We start from the raw sequence: 16,976 nt of genomic DNA, 5'->3' as shown, positions 1-16,976 counted from the left end.
GCTTGACAGGGAAGGATCAGCGGGAGCCTGAGGGTGCCGCTGGGGTCGTGAAATCCCAGGGGGTGCGTGGGTTGGGGGTAAGTTCACCAAACAGAGCCTGCTGTGGAGAGAAACCGGGGACAGTGGCAGTTTGTTTGTGGGCTGGAAGGCGTGCACAAGTGACTGTGTGTGTGTGCAAGCGCGTTGTGTGTGTGTGTGTGTGTGTGTGTTTAAGTGGCACAATGCAAACCTGAATGCGTATGAGAATGTGTGAGTGTGTCGTGAGGGTGCACACCCATGTGTGTCCTCATGTAAGGAAACTCCTTGTTCCGAGGAGGGATGTTAGGGACCTTTCCAAGGAATCTTGGAATTTAGCTCAGGTCAGAAGGGATCAATCGATCGAGTCATCTTGTCACAGCCACCACCTAGGACAACGCATCATCTATTTGTGGGGAAGGAGGTGGCAGCCACCCTCAGGAAAGACCCAGATGATTGACTGAGGCATAGAGTGTCTGGAACTGTGTGTGGAGGTGGGTGGATGGGTGGATGAGTGTGTGTGCTGGGGAGATTAAATATGCATATATGTGTCACTCTCGCCATGTATACCTTGTGTCATCCTATGGTGCGTCACCCTCAGCATGTGTCAACCTGTGCATGTCACTAGGGGAGGGGCCTGAGCCTGCAACCAAGGCAGCATCAAGATAGAAAAGGCCCGGTGTGGCTGAGTCTCTGAGGATTAGGCTCAGGAAGCGCAGTGGAGTAGATGACAGGTGCGTGTAGGGGTGCAGGAGGGAGGGCTGGGAAGAGAAGAGCTGCTGGCTGAACTGAGCCCAGAATAGAGAACTTATGCCTCCATATGTCTGCTTCTTTCTGGATTTTTCTGTCAAATTTCCATCTTCCTCCAAAACCTCTAGCTCTTTCCACTCTTACTACATTGAGATACCCAAAATGCTTGTAAGGGTCTCATCCATTATATGCTTTTCTCTTTTCTCCCTGGGACTCCAACTCAGTTTCAAGGCTACCTTGGCCTCCTATTAAGGATGTGGCAGCTGTTCCCTCTGTGGGGCATAGCAAGCACTGCCAGCCTGGTTATTATGCCCCAGCAGCACACACACATTGCCCCTGGAAAGAGGGAAGATCTTTTTTATGTCTCTCTCTTCTCTCACTTTATAGAGGAAAAAGTAGATTAAGAAATTGTTCAAGGTCCACGCAGCTAATAAATGACCAAATGGGGACACTTGGCTGGATCATTCGGTGGAGCATGTGACTCTTGTTGACCTTGGGATTGTAAGTTGGAGCCCCCCATAGGGTGTAGAGATAACTTAAAAGTAAAATCTTTAGAAAATGAATACATGGGGGGCGCCTGGGTGGCTCAGGTGGTTAAGCTGCTGCCTTCGGCTCAGGTCATGATCTCAGGGTCCTGGGATGGAGTCCCACATCGGGCTCTCTGTTCAGCAGGGGGCCTTCTTCCCTTCCTCTCTGTGATCTCTTCCCTTCCTCTCTCCTACTGTGATCTCTCTGTCAAATAAATAAATAAAATCTTTAAAAAAAAAAAAAGAAAATGAATACATGGCAGGGGAACTTGGGTGGCTCAGTTGGTTAAGCATCTTGATTTCTGCTCAGGTCATGATCTCAGGGTCGTGAGATTGAGCCCTGTGTGGGCTCCACATGCATTGGGGAGTCTGCTTCTCCTCCTCTCCTATTTCTTCTCCTTCTGCCCTTCTCCCTGTGTGCACGCTCTCTCTCTAAAATAAATAAATACATTTTTTCTTAAAAAATGAATAAACGGTAGATCTAGAATTAAACCCAGATCATTTTGACTCAAAGCCCACGTTCTTTCCACCTTACAAGCTATTTCTGAGTGTGCAGCAATCATAAAGCTGGGGGCCTTTCTCCAAATTGACAGATAAATAAAAATGATCTTTAGGGTTTTTCTGTCTCCCTTTTGGATCTTCTCTTTTTCATCTCCTCTGCCTTCAGGGTACTTTCTAAATGAGTATGTACCCAGGTCTGATCCTAAAAAAGTTCCAAGTCTCAGAATTTCCCCTTCAAGGTGGGGAAGTCACTCTAAGGAGTACACGTCTGATGAGTTTAAGTAATCTTCCTGGGGCAATTCTATTTTAGATGAGATGTTGATTAACCCAGATGGAGCCTGAGGGAGGTTGTTTTTGAGGGCAACATCCTTCCCAGTCCTATTGCCCCATCCACTGTACCTGGTCCCTCCAAGATTTCAACCCTGAAGGACAAGGTGTATTGGTCCAGCATCCCCCCCCACCCCAGGTCCAAAAGCCAGTAATCTCTGCAGAGGACACCCTGGAGAGGGTACAAGATGGCTCAAGTAAATAGACAATGATGGGCAGCTTGTCCTTTGTCCCTTGGGAGTTTATTCCCATTGGGACCTGGAGCATGTCTTTTTGGCCTATGGATTGATAAAACCGCCTAGAGGGTGGAGATGCACTGGAAGACAGGAAGTCCCATCTGTGGCCATTGGTGACAGAAAAGAAAGAAAGGAAGGAAGGAAGGAAGAGAGAAAGAAAGAAAAGAAAGAGCTAGTATCCTCTGTTCTACCATTCCACCCACCAGGAGTAGTGGGGAAGAGTGGGAGGGGAAGTCTCTAAGTCTGGGTCACACTGTGAGTGACCTGGCCCAAATTTCTGTTTAGATCAAATCATCCCTCTGTTGTTTTTCCTGTTTCTTTCCTGCATCTTCAGTTTACCTCTGTACCAGATCATACCTATCAGCATGCCAAGTGCTGTAGTATTTCCCATCTAAAACTGCCAAAGCTTCATTTGACTCCACATTACCTCCCAGAATTGCCCCATTTCTCTGCTCTCTTTTACAGCAAAGCTCAAAAGGGTTGCTTTAATCACTAGCACTAATTTCTTTTCTTTATTCTCTCTTTCCACCCTGATCACATCTTTGAACCTGCTACCCTTCCTTATCAAAATCATCCATGACCTCTGGATTGCTCTACAGTCAATTCTTAGTTTTCAGCCTAATCAGCTTTCCAGGAACAGCAGACAGAATCAAACGCTTCCTCCTTCTTTCTCACTTGGGTTCTAAAACACCATTCCTACCTCCCTAGCTGCTCACCATCTCAGTCTCCTTACCTGGTTCCACCCTCTATACCAATTTCTAAGCTTCAGAATGTAATTCAATCTGGACTTTCTTCTCAATCTACACTCACTCTCTTGGTGAACTATTCAGTCTCACGCTCCCTAATTTATACATCTGGCCCTGAACTCTGGACTTGCACATCTAACACTTGAATAAGCATGTACATGGTCAAAACTCGAATGCCTGGTTCTTCCCCCATCCTAACCTGCTCTTTCTTTGGTTGTCCCATTTCAGTAAACGGCACCTCCAACCTTTTGGTTTCTCAGGACAAGAACCTTAGAGTCATCCTTGATCCATCTGTTCTCTAGTACTTCATGTCAAGTTCATGGACAAATCCTGTCCTTCTGTATTTAAAATATATGCAAACTTGGACCCATTCTTATCCTTGGGCAAAGCCACCATCCCCTCTCTCTTGTACTACTGCACTAGCCTCATGGCAGCACTCCCTGCTCCTACCTTTGCCCTCCACACTCTCTTCTCCACATAGCAGCCAGAGCTATGCTTTCTAAAACCCAAATCAGATCGCTTCATTCCTCTGCTCAGAATTTTCCAATGATTCCCCATCTCAGTCAAAGAAAAAAGGTGAGCTTTTTACAGTGGCCTACTTAGCCCTCTATGATTTCACCCTACTCCTTCTTCGTCCTCTAACTTTCACTGCTTGCACTCTCTCCCCTGTGGGTTCCTTCCTTTGGCCACACTGGCCTACTTGCTAATTCCCTGAACATACCAAGCAAGTTCCTGTCTCGGGATACTTCCACCTGCTTTTCTGTGTTCTGGAAGATCCTTCCTCAGATAGCTCCATAGAATGGTTCCCTCACTTTCTTTGTCATTCCCCCTATATAAAATGGAATCCTGCTGCCTGTCTCCTTTACCTTGCTCTATTTTTCTACCACTTTTGACCACAGAGAACTTTAAAGGCTCAAAGTAGAAAATCAGTAGCAAACCACCTCTCTGGAATGGGAACAGGAGCAAGATGTCGGAGGGGAAAGGGGCTTTACCTTATTGTTGGGAGTGTGAGGGGGAGTCAGGGAACCAGGACTGAGAATCTGTGAGCAGAAGGGCCTACCTTCCTTTGAAGCACCAGCAGGCGGCACTCCCTCCTCGTGCTGGGAAGACATCAGCCTCTGGTAGAGAAGGGGGCCAAGTTCTGTCTATGGTAATCCCACAGATTTGTTAGGCCTAACTGTTTAACTGTTGGGGGTTTCCCCAGGGAGTCCAGTGCAGTGGGGCTGCAGACTGTTTGGTGCCTCCGGGTGGTGGCCCGTGGTGCTGCAGCAGAAGGCGTGAGAGGCGGAGGGTGGGCAGCGCAGCTGAGCTCACCGCCGAGGGCGCATCCATCCCTCCCGGGTCTATAATTTGGGTTCCCCAAGCTTGGCCGCCCCTATCAGCGGCTCAGCAATAGATGAGTCAGCCGGGACCCCGGGCCAAGGCAAACATGAGGGGAGGAGGAGGCTTCCGAGCCTTTGCTCTGCTCTCGTGGCCGCCTCAGTTGCTCTATTCCCCCAATCTCCCAGGGCCCCCACTCTTTTCTTTGACCCCCGCCCTCCAGGGCCCCAGTGTTCGTCTCTGCTTGTTCTTGCTACATCCCCATGGTGGGAAAGCAGCCTCCAATCTTCTCATTGAGGGGAACAGGGACCACCTTGCTCCCACTCCCTCCCCAAAGTAATGACAGCCCCTCACTTTCCCCCTCCTGTCAAGGCCCCAACCCCTGTCAAGGTCTCTCTGGTTCCCGCCCCTCCCCTTTCCTGGAGCTGGCCGCGTGCTTGGGGTATTAGGCAATGGGTGTGTACCCACAGCCCTCTCCAGACCCCGCCTGCTCCACCACCCTCCAGCCGCCTGCGGGTCAGTGCTCAGGCCAGCCGGTCGGGCCAAGGGCACTGGGGGCCAGTTCAGGCCACCCAGTCTGCCTGCCTGTGGCCTCCTGTCCCAGAGCTGGGCTTTTGCATGGAGAGGGAACAGGAGTGTGGGTCGTTGGATTTGTGACAGACCAGCCTGGGGAACCCGGGAGCCACGGAGAAGTTGGAGTCTAGGGTAATTGTTCTGACCTTAGGTCTTCCTTGACACCTGACTGTTCTATAGCCTGACAAGGGTAGAATCAGAAGTAGCAATCAGAAACCTGAGAGAAATACAAAAAAACAGAGACCTGGAAAAATACAAATGTCCATGGGAGAAGAAAGGCATAGGAAACCTCATCCCCTTCCTCCGGAGAACTGAGTGGAGTCCCAGGCTGACATGCAGGAAGGAGGACAAGGTCACTGAATCCAGGTGTAAGGATGAAAGCTACTGAGATAGAGCTTGCAGATTCTAGTGGCCTCAAAAGCCACACATGGTGTGGGTCTTGGCATCTGAACAGGAAGGAGAGGCAGGAATTCTAGGGCTATTTCTCTTCCTTCCTTGGCCCCAGAGGTGAGAAAGCAAAGAAAAGCCACCAGAGCTGTCCAGTGTTAGGAACCATGGCGCTTTTTTTTTTTTTTTTTTTTTTTTTTTTTTACCTCCCAGCCCGCTGGAGACCTGGTGTATAAAGGTGGTCAATAAATAATATGACCACGGATGTCACTGATCTCGGACTGCTCTGCCCCCAGACAGCAGCGCCCCCTGCAGCACAGGGCAGGCCCTGCAGCAGCATAGGCCAGAGGCTGACTGCCCCCAGAAGAGCTGCAAGGCCACCACCAAGGAAGAGATGACTGTGGCTGTGGGTTTCAGGCCCCGTGGCTCTGCTTCCCCAGGGGGCCTGTCTCTGAGTCAACGTGCCAGCTTCGGGTGCGCGGGGCCAGTCGTGCCTTGGGCTGCGGTCTGGCAGGGGCGGGGGGCGGCTGGGAAGCCTGGGGCCCCTCTCTGGCAAAAATAGCCCGCAGTGGTTAGAGCTGGGAGAGTGAGTCAGGCAGGAGCGCAGTGACGCCTAACCCCTTCACTGCCACTGGAGCTCCCTAAGGTGTTTTGCTCTGGTCTGTGTACCCCTAGATCAGACACTTTCCCTGGCTGTCCTCAGGCTGGGCTCAGTCTGGGATCCCAAGGCCCTCCTCGTTCCATGTGAAGCAAGTCTGAAAGCCTGGAGCAAAAATCTGGGCCACTCCTAGTGCAGAGCTGGGATCCCGGGATCGGGCAGGAGAACTCTGTGGGCTAGGATGCCTATAAGCTAAGGGAAGCATAGGAGAAAGCTGGAGATCTTTGGGGCTACCCGAGCCTTTGCTAGGACCGAACTCTGAAGCCAAGTCTGACCCCTCCCAAGGGGCAGGCGCAGAGCTCAGAGGTGGGAGGAGGCCAAGCCACCCAGAAGGGAGCTTTTCCTGCTGGCTCTGAGTGCTCTGAGGCGCACTCTGTCGCTGAGGGCTCTTCCCAACATTGTCCAGGGAGGGAAACTGATTCCCTGCTCCGTGTTCATCTTGTCAGAGGCACTCACCAGCCATCCAGCTCTCGGTGGGGAAACCGAGGCAAAGAGAAATGACCACGTGGGACCAGAGTCCTGTCTCCCTAGTCTGGGTCACTGCACCGTCCTTGCAGGCTTGGCTACCCAGAGCAGGTGAGAGGCACTCTGGTCACCACCTCCTTCAGTGGGGCCAAGCGTGAACCCAGGCGTCGGGGGAGAGGGTGTGTGTGTAGGCTGGGAGGAGGGGGAGCGCCTGCGCTCCCCCGGGTCAAGGCGGGGGGTGCGAGGAGTGGGGTGGGGATGCCCGGGGCTTGGGGAGGGGCCGCAGCTCTGTCAGCCACAGCAGAGCTGCCTATGAGCTCGGCACAAGTTGAGTAGAGCCGGAGCCCCCAGTTCCTTGCTAGACCGCTCGCTAGCTTTCTCGATCACTCCCTCCCTTCCTCCCTCCCTTCCTCCCGGCGGCTGCGGCGGCGCTGGGGAAGCAGCGAAGAGGAGTGGCCCTGCCCTGGAAGAATGCGGCTCTGCCGAAGGGGCAGAACCCGACGCAGTCTCCCCACGGTTTGAGAAGCCCGAGCCCAGGCGACCCAACCTTGCTGGTAGTCACCTCGCACCAGAGCAGCAGGTAATCGGAGCCGGGAAAGCAGGGAGGGCAGGGACACGCACACGGGGCGAGACAGGCACACAGATAGTCAGTCAGACAGACAGACACGCATCCGCCCACTGGGGCATGGAGACACAGAGAGAGAGAGGGATATTGGCAGAGATAAAGACAGCAAATAAATGAATATCCCCAGATCAGAATGGCATTGAACGAGGGAGTAAAGGGGTGGGGAATGAGCCTGGGACCTGCGGGGACCAGACGGGCATCGCAGACGAGGGAAACACTAGTTAGGAAAGGCGGTCGAGGAGGAAGAGGACTCAGCCTGCGCCGCGGTCCTTTTCAGGCGGGAACCAGGTCTCCTCCCAGTCTGGCGCACCTGGAGCCTCCCCTCTCTCCCGACTGCGGAAAAAGTGGGTAGAGCAGGATTGGGAACCCATTCCTCCACCCCTCTCACCAAAGCTGCCTGCCCTCGACGGCATCTGAAGGTGACCCTCCCCCACACCCCGCCATCTGTAGGTGGTGCAGAACCCTGTTCTAATCCCGCCCCCCCAATCCCGCCCCCTAGCCCTGAGAGCCTCACTCTGTTGGGTGAGGGAAGCCAGTCGTGGGGCCCTCAAAGAGGGAGCGGTGGCAAGATGGTGGAGTGGTGTTTGTGAGTCAGTTATGTCTGAGTTTGCACTTGAGGGTGTGTGTGTGCCAGGCATTGTGTCTGGCTGGGTCCAGCTCCAGTGGCTCTTGCCTAAGCCCCAGCTGAGACAACCAGACTCTTCCTCCAGGGTCCAGAGTTAGGGGTGATTCTTCTTGTTTTGCTTGGGGAGAGATGAGAAGGGTTCCTAGAGCGCACTGGTGAGTTAGGAATCCTTGGTTGCCCCGGGGCCAGCCCATCCTATTCCGAAGCCCCCAAATCTCCTTGTCCCGCAGGCCCTGATCGATCTGCCCACCGGGGCCTTCGGGCCCAGGGTTCGACATGCCGGAGGAGCCCCGGCCGCGGCCTCCGCCCTCGGGCTTTGCGGGTCTCCTGTTCCTGGCGTTGTGCAGTCGGTGAGCAGATCCCCCCTGTCACCCTGGCCACGAAAAAAAGCCGGAGGCTGAAAGCACCGACCTAGGACGGGAGGAGTCGGAGGGGGCGCGAGGCCTGGACCACAGACCCCCGAAACGCCTTCTGCGTTCCCAGGGCCCTCAGCAATGAGATTCTGGGCCTGAAGCTGCCCGGCGAGCCGCCGCTGACCGCCAACACCGTGTGCTTGACGCTGTCGGGTCTGAGCAAGCGGCAGCTGGGCCTCTGCCTGCGCAGCCCCGACGTGACGGCATCCGCACTTCAAGGCCTGCACATCGCGGTCCACGAGTGTCAGCACCAGCTGCGCGACCAGCGCTGGAACTGCTCCGCGCTCGAGGGCGGCGGCCGCCTGCCGCACCACAGCGCCATACTCAAGCGGGGTGAGCGGGGCCGGCGGGTCTGCGCCGCTGGGGCCGGGGGTGGGGGCCAGGCCGAGGCGAGCGGAGGCGGGAAGGGACCGGTTCACGACTCCAGGAGGGGCCTCTCTCCGGGAATTCCCCCCACCCCCCCACACACCCAGGAGCCACAGAGCTGAGCCTGGCCACCCGTCTGGGTCCCTGCGCCTCACTTCCACCTGCGTGCTGCCGGCAAGGCAGCTGGGTCGCTGTTCCCCTACCCTAGGGCCCCCCTTTCTTTTTTCCACCGGGCTCATCTGGGTTGCACCTGCGAGCTAGAGATGCCCCCAGCCCTGGAAGCTTCAAACATCCCCCTCATTCCCTCCCCCAATTTCTTCCCCCCTCCCTCTCCTTGGACAAGCCCAGGCAGGTGTCCCCAGAGCCTCAGCGGGGGTGGGGTGACGCCCCCAACCGTTTAAGGGTTAAACCTACTCCCCTAATTGCTGGGGTTCCCAGGAGCAGAGGCTGGGAACAAAGACCCTGATGGCTTTGAAGCCGGGGAGCAGCCCCCTCCTCTGTGCTGTGGGGGCCCCAGGTGGCTCTCACCTGAGCAGGTGAGGAACGGCGGAGGGGCGAAGAACAGGTCACTGCTGGTCTGGTCTGGGAGGTATGGTCTGGAAGGCATCATTGCCTCTTGCCAGGCCATGCCCGTGTTTCCTCCCTGGAGGAGTAAAGATCCATTCTGGGCTCAGCTAGAGGGTGGGGGCAGTACTTCAGGGACTACGGGGTTAATAGGCAGCTGCCATCTGCGGGGGAATTCCCAAGACGTGTGCAAACAGCTTCACCCCTGGAGGGTTGAGGTTGGGGGGGATTGGGAGGCTGGGCCAAAAACCCTGCATCCTGGGGTGGGAGAGGCCCGGCCCCTAAGGAGGTGCTGTGTCTCATCCTCTCAGGGCTCAAGAAAGCCCCTACCTAAAAGGAAGTAAGGGACCCCCCCAAATGAGAAGCATGGGAAAAGCTTGTCATCGTGAGCCTCTGTGACCCCCAAAACATAACAAAGATACCAACATTTTAAGAGGGCCTCAGGGAAAATCACCCTGCACCCATCCCCCCCCCAGCATTTTATAGAGTAATATAGCAGGTTAGAATAAACATAAAGGGCAGTCTTAAAGGGCAAACAGAAAACCAGAAACTGGAAAGGGGAAGGATAGTGCCATAGCTCCAGTGCTTTGGGGTTTTGGGGTGGTGGAGCAAGGTTTGTTAAAGGGCCCTAAAAAAAAAAAAAAAAAAAAAAAGAACCTGAAAGTCTCTGCTTCCACCCCACCACCCAAGCTCCCTGCTGGGCTGGGGAATTTTTAAAGCTTTCAGATGTAGAACTCAGTGATCACTTCTTCAAAGACCTCGGGGACTCCCTCTCAGTCACCTGCCAACCCCAGGGCTCTTGCCCTCCAGCTAGTTCTTTCATCTGCACCCGAAAATCCCAGACTTACAGAACGAGGCTTGGGCTCAGAGATCAATCTCAGCCAGCCCCTCCCTTAATAAATGAGGAAACTGAGGCTCCGTGCTTCCGCTCCCTTCCTTCTCTGTGACTTTCTTCCAAATTAGGCAGCTGGTAAATGACAGGGTCAGGATTCAGTTAGGAATTCCCGGAATTGAAGGGTGGCTGCTTATTTCCTTCCACCTCCCCACTCCAGCTGCCTGTCAACCTTATGCCTCCGTCACACCCTTTTCATCCCCAGGTTTTCGGGAGAGTGCTTTTTCCTTCTCCATGCTGGCGGCAGGGGTCATGCACGCGGTCGCAACGGCCTGCAGCCTGGGCAGGCTAGCGAGCTGCGGCTGCGGCTGGAAGGGCAGTGGTGAGCAGGACCGGCTGAGGGCCAAGCTGCTGCAGCTGCAGGCTCTGTCCCGGGGCAAGAGTTTCCCCCACTCCCTGCCCAGCCCTGGCCCCGGCTTAGGTCCCAGCCCCGGCCCCCAGGACACGTGGGAATGGGGTGGCTGTAACCAGGACATGGACTTTGGAGAGAAGTTCTCTCGGGATTTCTTGGATTCCAGGGAAGCTCCCCGGGACATCCAGGCAAGAATGCGAATCCACAACAACAGGGTGGGGCGACAGGTATGTGTGTGCAACTTGTCCCGAGTCTCCTTAGCTTTTGAGGCCTGGCTAGAAAGAGAGAGGCTTCGCAGGCAGAAAGGAGGACGGGCCGCGGTGGGGGATGGCCGCTCACCCATCTAGGTGACCTCAAGCAAGTCACTTAACCTCAGTTTTGCATCTGTAAAAAGAATCTAATGATACCCACCTTAACGATGTGATTAAGAGTGAGCCAGCAAATAGGGCACTGGGCAGAGTGCCTCGTCCTTGGCAGGTGCTCATTACAGGGTAGCTATTATCACAGCTGCCTTCCTGCGGGAAGGGTGCTCATTTTTAGTGCTCGCTCTGGAAAGAGGACTGGATGGTGACTCAGGACAACTGGAGTTGAGTTCTGTCCACATCTAGTTGTCTAAGCTGAGTCTCTGTTCCCGGCTAGGGATTAAAGATGGGCAAATCATTCTGCTCTGGCTTCAGTCCTCCGACCAGAAGATGAGGGAGTTGAGCTGTTAGCCAGCCCTGCAGTGCCCTTTCTCTTCTGATATTCCATGATCATTCTCGCCTCTATTTCTCCCTCCCTGTGCTCTCTGTTCCCTCCCCTCTGCTGTGCCCCTGTGCCCTTCCCCTTTGCTGCCCTTCCCTTCACCTCTCGCCCCGCACCCCCCTCAATCTCCTGGTGCTCTAGGTGGTAACTGAAAACCTGAAGCGGAAATGCAAGTGTCACGGCACATCGGGCAGCTGCCAGTTCAAGACCTGCTGGAGGGCGGCCCCAGAGTTCCGGGCGGTGGGGGCAGCGCTGAGGGAGCGGCTGGGTCGGGCCGTCTTCATCGATACCCACAACCGCAACTCCGGAGCTTTCCAACCCCGCCTGCGTCCCCGTCGCCTTTCGGGAGAGCTGGTTTACTTTGAGAAGTCTCCCGACTTCTGTGAGCGAGACCCTACTGTGGGCTCCCCCGGCACTCGGGGCCGGGCATGCAACAAGACCAGCCGTCTGCTGGACGGCTGCGGCAGCCTGTGCTGTGGCCGTGGGCACAATATGCTTCGGCAGACGCGAGTTGAGCGCTGTCATTGCCGCTTCCATTGGTGCTGCTACGTGCTGTGCGACGAGTGCAAGGTCACAGAGTGGGTCAATGTTTGTAAGTGAGGGGCGGCTTCACCGCAGGGCTGGCAGAGGGCAGGAGCGCCTTTTCAGCCTTTTGCTCCGATTTCTGGCCAGGGTCAATATCGGCTCCTAGAAACTCAAAGCATCGGCCTGGAAGCAGCTCTGGGAGTGGTGGGGGTCAGGCAGAGTCTGTGATGTGCAGCTTTCTCCCCCATGATAGGAGGGCCTGGGCGGGAAAGCTGTCACCCCCTTCTTCTGCTCCTCAAACAGCTGAAATGAACGAAGGCTACATGCACTGTATTGTCTCCCTCTCCCCAATCCTGGAGTCCCTTTAGCTCTGGTTCTTACTCCTTCTTGCTGGGGTGTCCTTGTAGTTTGATCACTCCTCTCTTTTTGAGGAATAGCCCCAGGCATTGTGTGGAGCCATAGACCTGTATTGGGGATACCACTCCTTCCTATCTGCTGATCCCAAACTCCTCTACAGCAGCCTGGGCCCCTTCTTGTGGGGGAATAGGAGACAGTGGTAGAGAGGTTTTCCTTGGGGAAGGGACAGAGTGTTGGAGGGGGCTCTCCCTTGAGTCCTCAGAGAGTTGTTTGTCTAGGCCCTTAGGAAAACTATCTCCCCCATTCAGATGTTAAAGGAAACCCTCCAAAGGAAGAATTTTACCTAAGACTCTCTGAGCCTTTTATTTGTTCCTTAGCAGGAGGGATGGGAATGGATAATTTATTGTACTGAGACTTGTTCTTGGTTTCTGTCTGTAACTAAAATAAATTAAACTACTGGACCAGTGGCTTCAGGTGGTTCTATTTCTGCCCACACTTGCGATCCCAGTCCATCACTTCTTTTCCAGGTGAATTCTACCCTCATACACCCAATGACTTTATTTACATGTATCCTGCCTAGTTCCACAAAGGATTTGAAATGGTCCTCAGTGATTCAGTTGGCATCTCTCTTTGTGAAAAACCAGAGGGTACTTCGAGGTTGGGGGTGGGGGCTGGATATCCAAACATAGGCCCAATTTACTTTTTACGTGCTTCAACTCCAGACCTCACCTTGGTCCTTGCCCTAGAACGAGGGTTGGCATTTTTTCTTTTACCTGTAGAGGGCTTGAAAGTGAGTAAACAGTTGACCCTTAAACAACATCCGCGGTTTGGGGGTGTCCCCACTATCTAAGCAGTCAAAAATCTGTATGTAACTTTTGGGTCTCTCAAAACTTAACTACTTATAGCCTACTGTTGACCTTACCAATAACAGAAACAGTCCATTAACAGATTAACACATACTTTGTATGCCACGTGTTTTATATACTGTGTACTTAGGAGAAAATAAATTAGAGAAAAGAAAATGTTATTAAAAGTCATAAGGAGGGGCGTCTGGGTGGCTCAGTGGGTTAAACCCTCTGCCTTCAGCTCAGGTCATGATCCCAGGGTCCTGGGATCCAGCCCCACATCAGGCTCTCTGCTCAGCAGGGAGCCTTCTTCCCTTCCTCTCTCTCTGCCTGCCTCTTTGCCTACTTGTGATCTCTGTCAAATAAATAAATAAAATCTTAAAAAAAAAAAAATAAGGATGGGCGCCTGGGTGGCTCAGTGGGTTAAAGCTTCTGCCTTTGGCTCAGGTCATGATCCCAGGGTCCTGGGATCAGCCCCACATCAGGCTCTCTGCTCAGCAGGGAGCCGGCTTCCTCCTCTCTCTCTCTGCCTGTCTCTCTGCCTACTTGTGATCTCTGTCTGTCAAATAAATAAAGTCTTTAAAAAAAAAATCATAAGATGAAACACATTTACAGTAGTATAAGGTATTTGTTTTTAAAAATCTACGTATTAAGTGGACCTGCACAGTTCAAACCTGTGTCATTCAAGGGTCAGCTGGATTAAGCTTGTGGGGTTTGTTGCAACTACTCAACTCTGCCATAATTACTCAACTCTGTTGTTGTGAATCAGAAGTAGCCATAGACCACACATAAACAAATGGGTGTGGCTGTGTCCAATAAGGCTTAATTCATAGAATCTGATTTCGGGTGAGATTAGGTTCTCTGGCTGTACTTTGTTGACCCCTGCCTAAAGCATGTGGTTACCTCTGCTCTGGAGATTTCAAGTCCTGAGCGGATCTCAACATTAAGCCGGGACCCAAAAGAGCAGGTGCTTTTCTTTATGGCTCTAAATCAGAGGACTTGGGAGGGGGATATAAGACTAATGGGACACATATAAAAGAGATTCCAGAGCTCAGAAAGGGAGTGTTTTGCTCTGGAAACCAGCAAAAACAGCATGCTTTCCTACTGAATTATTTGCATATGTATCTTGTCCTTCCTTATTCAGAGCTCTTCTGCATTTAATCTTAGCAAAATAATTCCTTTATCTTTTAGGAGATAATCAAAACTAGAGAAAACAGATTTTTAAACAATTATAATCTATTCCTACCCCAGTATCTTTGAAAAGCATTATCATTCAATTCAGAAAAGGGACAGGCATCACATATTCAGAACTTTAAAAGTTACTAAATGTTTATGGGTTTGCAAGATGCTGCCTCTAACAGGTCATCTCTTTGGCCGTGGAATGTAGAAATGGTTTTCTCTATTTCTCTAGGCAATAGGTATATCTGCTACCCAAATTACCCTCAAAATCAGGTGATTTTGCTATTCAGGTGGCAAGAGCATTTTGAGGAATGTTGGGTTAGGCCAGTATTTTATGGCATAATCTTATGTCCTGAATTTCCACTTAAGAGTCCTGGACTTGGAAATCTGATGGAAGCGGGAAGATATCTCATCCTTACTTCAGTCACTGACTAAGCCTGGTGTGTATGGGGCAGAGAGGGGATGCAGCTAGAATGGACATAGGATATGAGAGAGAATAATGTTAAGGAGCAACCAGAATGGGAATTTCTCATTTCTCTGATGGCATTACAGCAAGAATATTTCAGCTTTTTCCTGTTTCCTTCCTCTGTATTCCCTTTGGCTCCCTCTCTTTCTAGCTTTCTCTTTCGTCAGACACACTCTGTGGCAAACTTAAGCCCCAAACCACAACCTTGAGAAATTCCAAATGGATTTTGTCAGCAAGGCCAACCCCCCCCCCCAAACCTGCTCCAGGCACACGCGCTGGGCTCAGACCCAGGCCTGGGGTCAGTGACGAGAGTGGGAGTCTGCAACCCACAGAGCGGGTGGCTACAATTTCAGCTTTTACTTAGCTCCACTGACAGTCACAGGGAGAAAGACTGATGAGGCCTCTAGGCCTCTTTCAGCTCTGGATGAGCTCTTTTCCCTTAGCCTTTTAAATGGCTGGGAATCTGGGGAGTGGCAGTGGTTGGCTTATTGCCAACTAAGCAGCACCTCTGCTATCTCTGCTCAATGGAAAACACCCAGTCAAGCTGGAGCAGACTCCAGACTCCAGACAGGTGAAAGACAGAAAGCCTGGGAGATTTTCATCAGTTATTTTATTTTATTTTATTTATTTGAGAGAGAGAGTGAGCTTAAGTGGGGGAAGGGATGGTGCAGAGGGAGAGGGAAAAGCAGACTCCTCACTGAGCAGAGAGACTGACAGATGTGGGGCTCCATCCCAGGACCCCAGGATCATGACCAGAGCTGAAGGCAGATACTTAACTGACTGAGCTATCCTGGCACCCTCCATCCATCAGTTCTGACTCAAATGTCATGGTACTTGCTGCTAACCATATTAGGCTATCACCATTTCCATCCTTTTGTAACACCTGAGACCCAACCCCAAGAGGATCTACAGTCTTGGGCAGGAACAATGAATTCTTACCTCCTGTCAGATTTTCCAAAGGCATGTTGGTGTGGTTAGGGCACTATTGAAGGCGGGGGGAGTGCAAAACATAATTTTTTTTTGAGATTTTATTTATTTATTTATTCGTCAGAGAGAGAAAGAAAGAGCACATACAAGCAGGCAGAGTGGCAGGCAGAGGCAGAGAGAGAAGCAGGCTCCCTGTGGAGTACGGAGCCCCTTGCAGGACTCGATCCCAGGACTCTGGGATCGTGGCCTGAGCTGAAGTCAGTCGCTTAACTGACTGAGCCACCCAGGCGTCCCGCAAAGCATAATTTTGGTGGTTGGTGTAGGGGCATAACTTGGTGGGGTGAAAATTTTAGGAAAAGAAAGGGAAAGAGTACATGTGGAAGTATCCCAGGGCCTGATCCAATAGTTTGCAATAAAACTGAAGAAGTCTCTGCCATTTACAACACAGAGTTTATCAGGGCAAAGCCTCTTAATAGCAACAGCCCAGGACATATACATGTTATAAACATGCTCCTTGTTATCCAGATCTTCCCTCACCATCTTAAATTAGGGTCCTCTTGACTTCATATTCTAGGGTGTAGTTACTCTCCACATTAAAATAACAGAGAAAACAGACTGGGATAAGAGGAAGAGAGTGATGAATGTATACACCAGGGGTTGATGGGGGACAAGGGATAGACACAGTGTGGCTATCTACCAACCTGGTGGTTCTTCGTTGTCATCGTCTTCTTCTTCTATTCACCAACCTGGTGGTGGTGGTTCTTCTTCTTATTCTTCTTTTTTAAGATTTTATTAATTTATTTGGGAGAGAGAGACACAGTGAGAAAGGGAACACAAGCAGGGGGAGTGGGAGAGGGAGAAGCAGGCTTCCGGCAGTGCTGGGAGCCTGTTAGGCTGGATCCCAGGACCCTGGGATCATAACCTTAGCCGAAGGCAGATGCTTAATGACTGAGCCACCCAGGTGCCCCAAACCTGGTTCTTCTTGAAAGAGACAAGAAATAAGGCAAAAAACAAAAACAAAAACACCCACAAAAACCAAAACCCAAACCAAAAACAAAACAAAACAACAAAACAAAACAAAACCCAAAACCAAAACCAAAACCCAAAAACAGAAAAGCAACAATTTTGGCCTAAGCCTTAGGGAGGAGCTATGCATTCCCATACACTGAGGAGAGAGGCCACTTAAAGAACCTTCTTCTTAGGGGCGCCTGGGCGGCTCAGTGGGTTAAGCCGCTGCCTTCGGCTCAGGTCATGATCTCAGAGTCCTGGGATCGAGTCCTGCATCGGGCTCTCTGCTCAGTGGAGAGCCTGCTTCCCTCTCTCTCTCTGCCTGCCTCTCCATCTACTTGTGATTTTTCTCTGTCAAATAAATAAATAAAATCTTAAAAAAAAAAAAAAAAACCTTCTTCTTAGTATTACCAGTGCCTTTCTTCTATAATAGCAGAGACTGTTTCAAGGCAGTTCTGCATGTCTAGATCAGGTGCAGAAATGAGTGTAAGGAAAGTGGGGGCTGGGCAGGAGTGGAGAAACATGGTTGTAGTCTCATTTTCTTTGGGATACTAAAAGTCATAGTCATGTAGGTACACTCCCT

General features: G+C 51.9%; 1 protein-coding gene across 3 annotated transcripts; it reads left to right on the top strand.

Moving 5' to 3' along the window:
* The first annotated feature begins 6,886 nt into the window (after positions 1 to 6,886).
* WNT10B (Wnt family member 10B) lies at positions 6,887 to 12,429 on the top strand. Of its 3 annotated transcripts, none has more exons than XM_082740735.1 (5): positions 6,887 to 7,085; positions 7,986 to 8,105; positions 8,239 to 8,501; positions 10,196 to 10,569; positions 11,228 to 12,429. In XM_082740735.1, exons 2-5 carry the CDS (start codon positions 8,032 to 8,034, stop codon positions 11,684 to 11,686), a joined length of 1,170 nt encoding a protein of 389 aa, XP_082596861.1. In that variant the 5' UTR covers positions 6,887 to 7,085; positions 7,986 to 8,031; the 3' UTR covers positions 11,687 to 12,429. The 3 variants fall into 3 exon arrangements, with proteins under 3 accessions (XP_082596861.1, XP_082596863.1, XP_082596862.1); XM_082740737.1 differs by lacking the exon at positions 6,887 to 7,085 and adding an exon at positions 7,405 to 7,474; XM_082740736.1 differs by lacking the exon at positions 6,887 to 7,085 and adding an exon at positions 7,893 to 7,910.
* Positions 12,430 to 16,976: the final 4,547 nt, after the last annotated feature.

Source organism: Mustela nivalis, assembly GCF_964662115.1.
Source record: "Mustela nivalis genome assembly, chromosome: 7".
Classification (NCBI taxonomy): domain Eukaryota; kingdom Metazoa; phylum Chordata; class Mammalia; order Carnivora; family Mustelidae; genus Mustela; species Mustela nivalis.
The sequence above is the reverse complement of the archived record's forward strand: the minus strand, read 5'-3'. Positions and strand labels throughout refer to the sequence as shown.

Bases quoted from the DNA above. Each gene is read 5' to 3' on its own strand.
- WNT10B (XM_082740735.1), top strand. From the start codon at position 8,032: ATGCCGGAGGAGCCCCGGCCGCGGCCTCCGCCCTCGGGCTTTGCGGGT. The intron at 8,106-8,238 runs GTGAGCAGATCC...CTGCGTTCCCAG, and splicing joins TTCCTGGCGTTGTGCAGTCG to GGCCCTCAGCAATGAGATTC. The intron at 8,502-10,195 runs GTGAGCGGGGCC...TTTCATCCCCAG, and splicing joins CAGCGCCATACTCAAGCGGG to GTTTTCGGGAGAGTGCTTTT.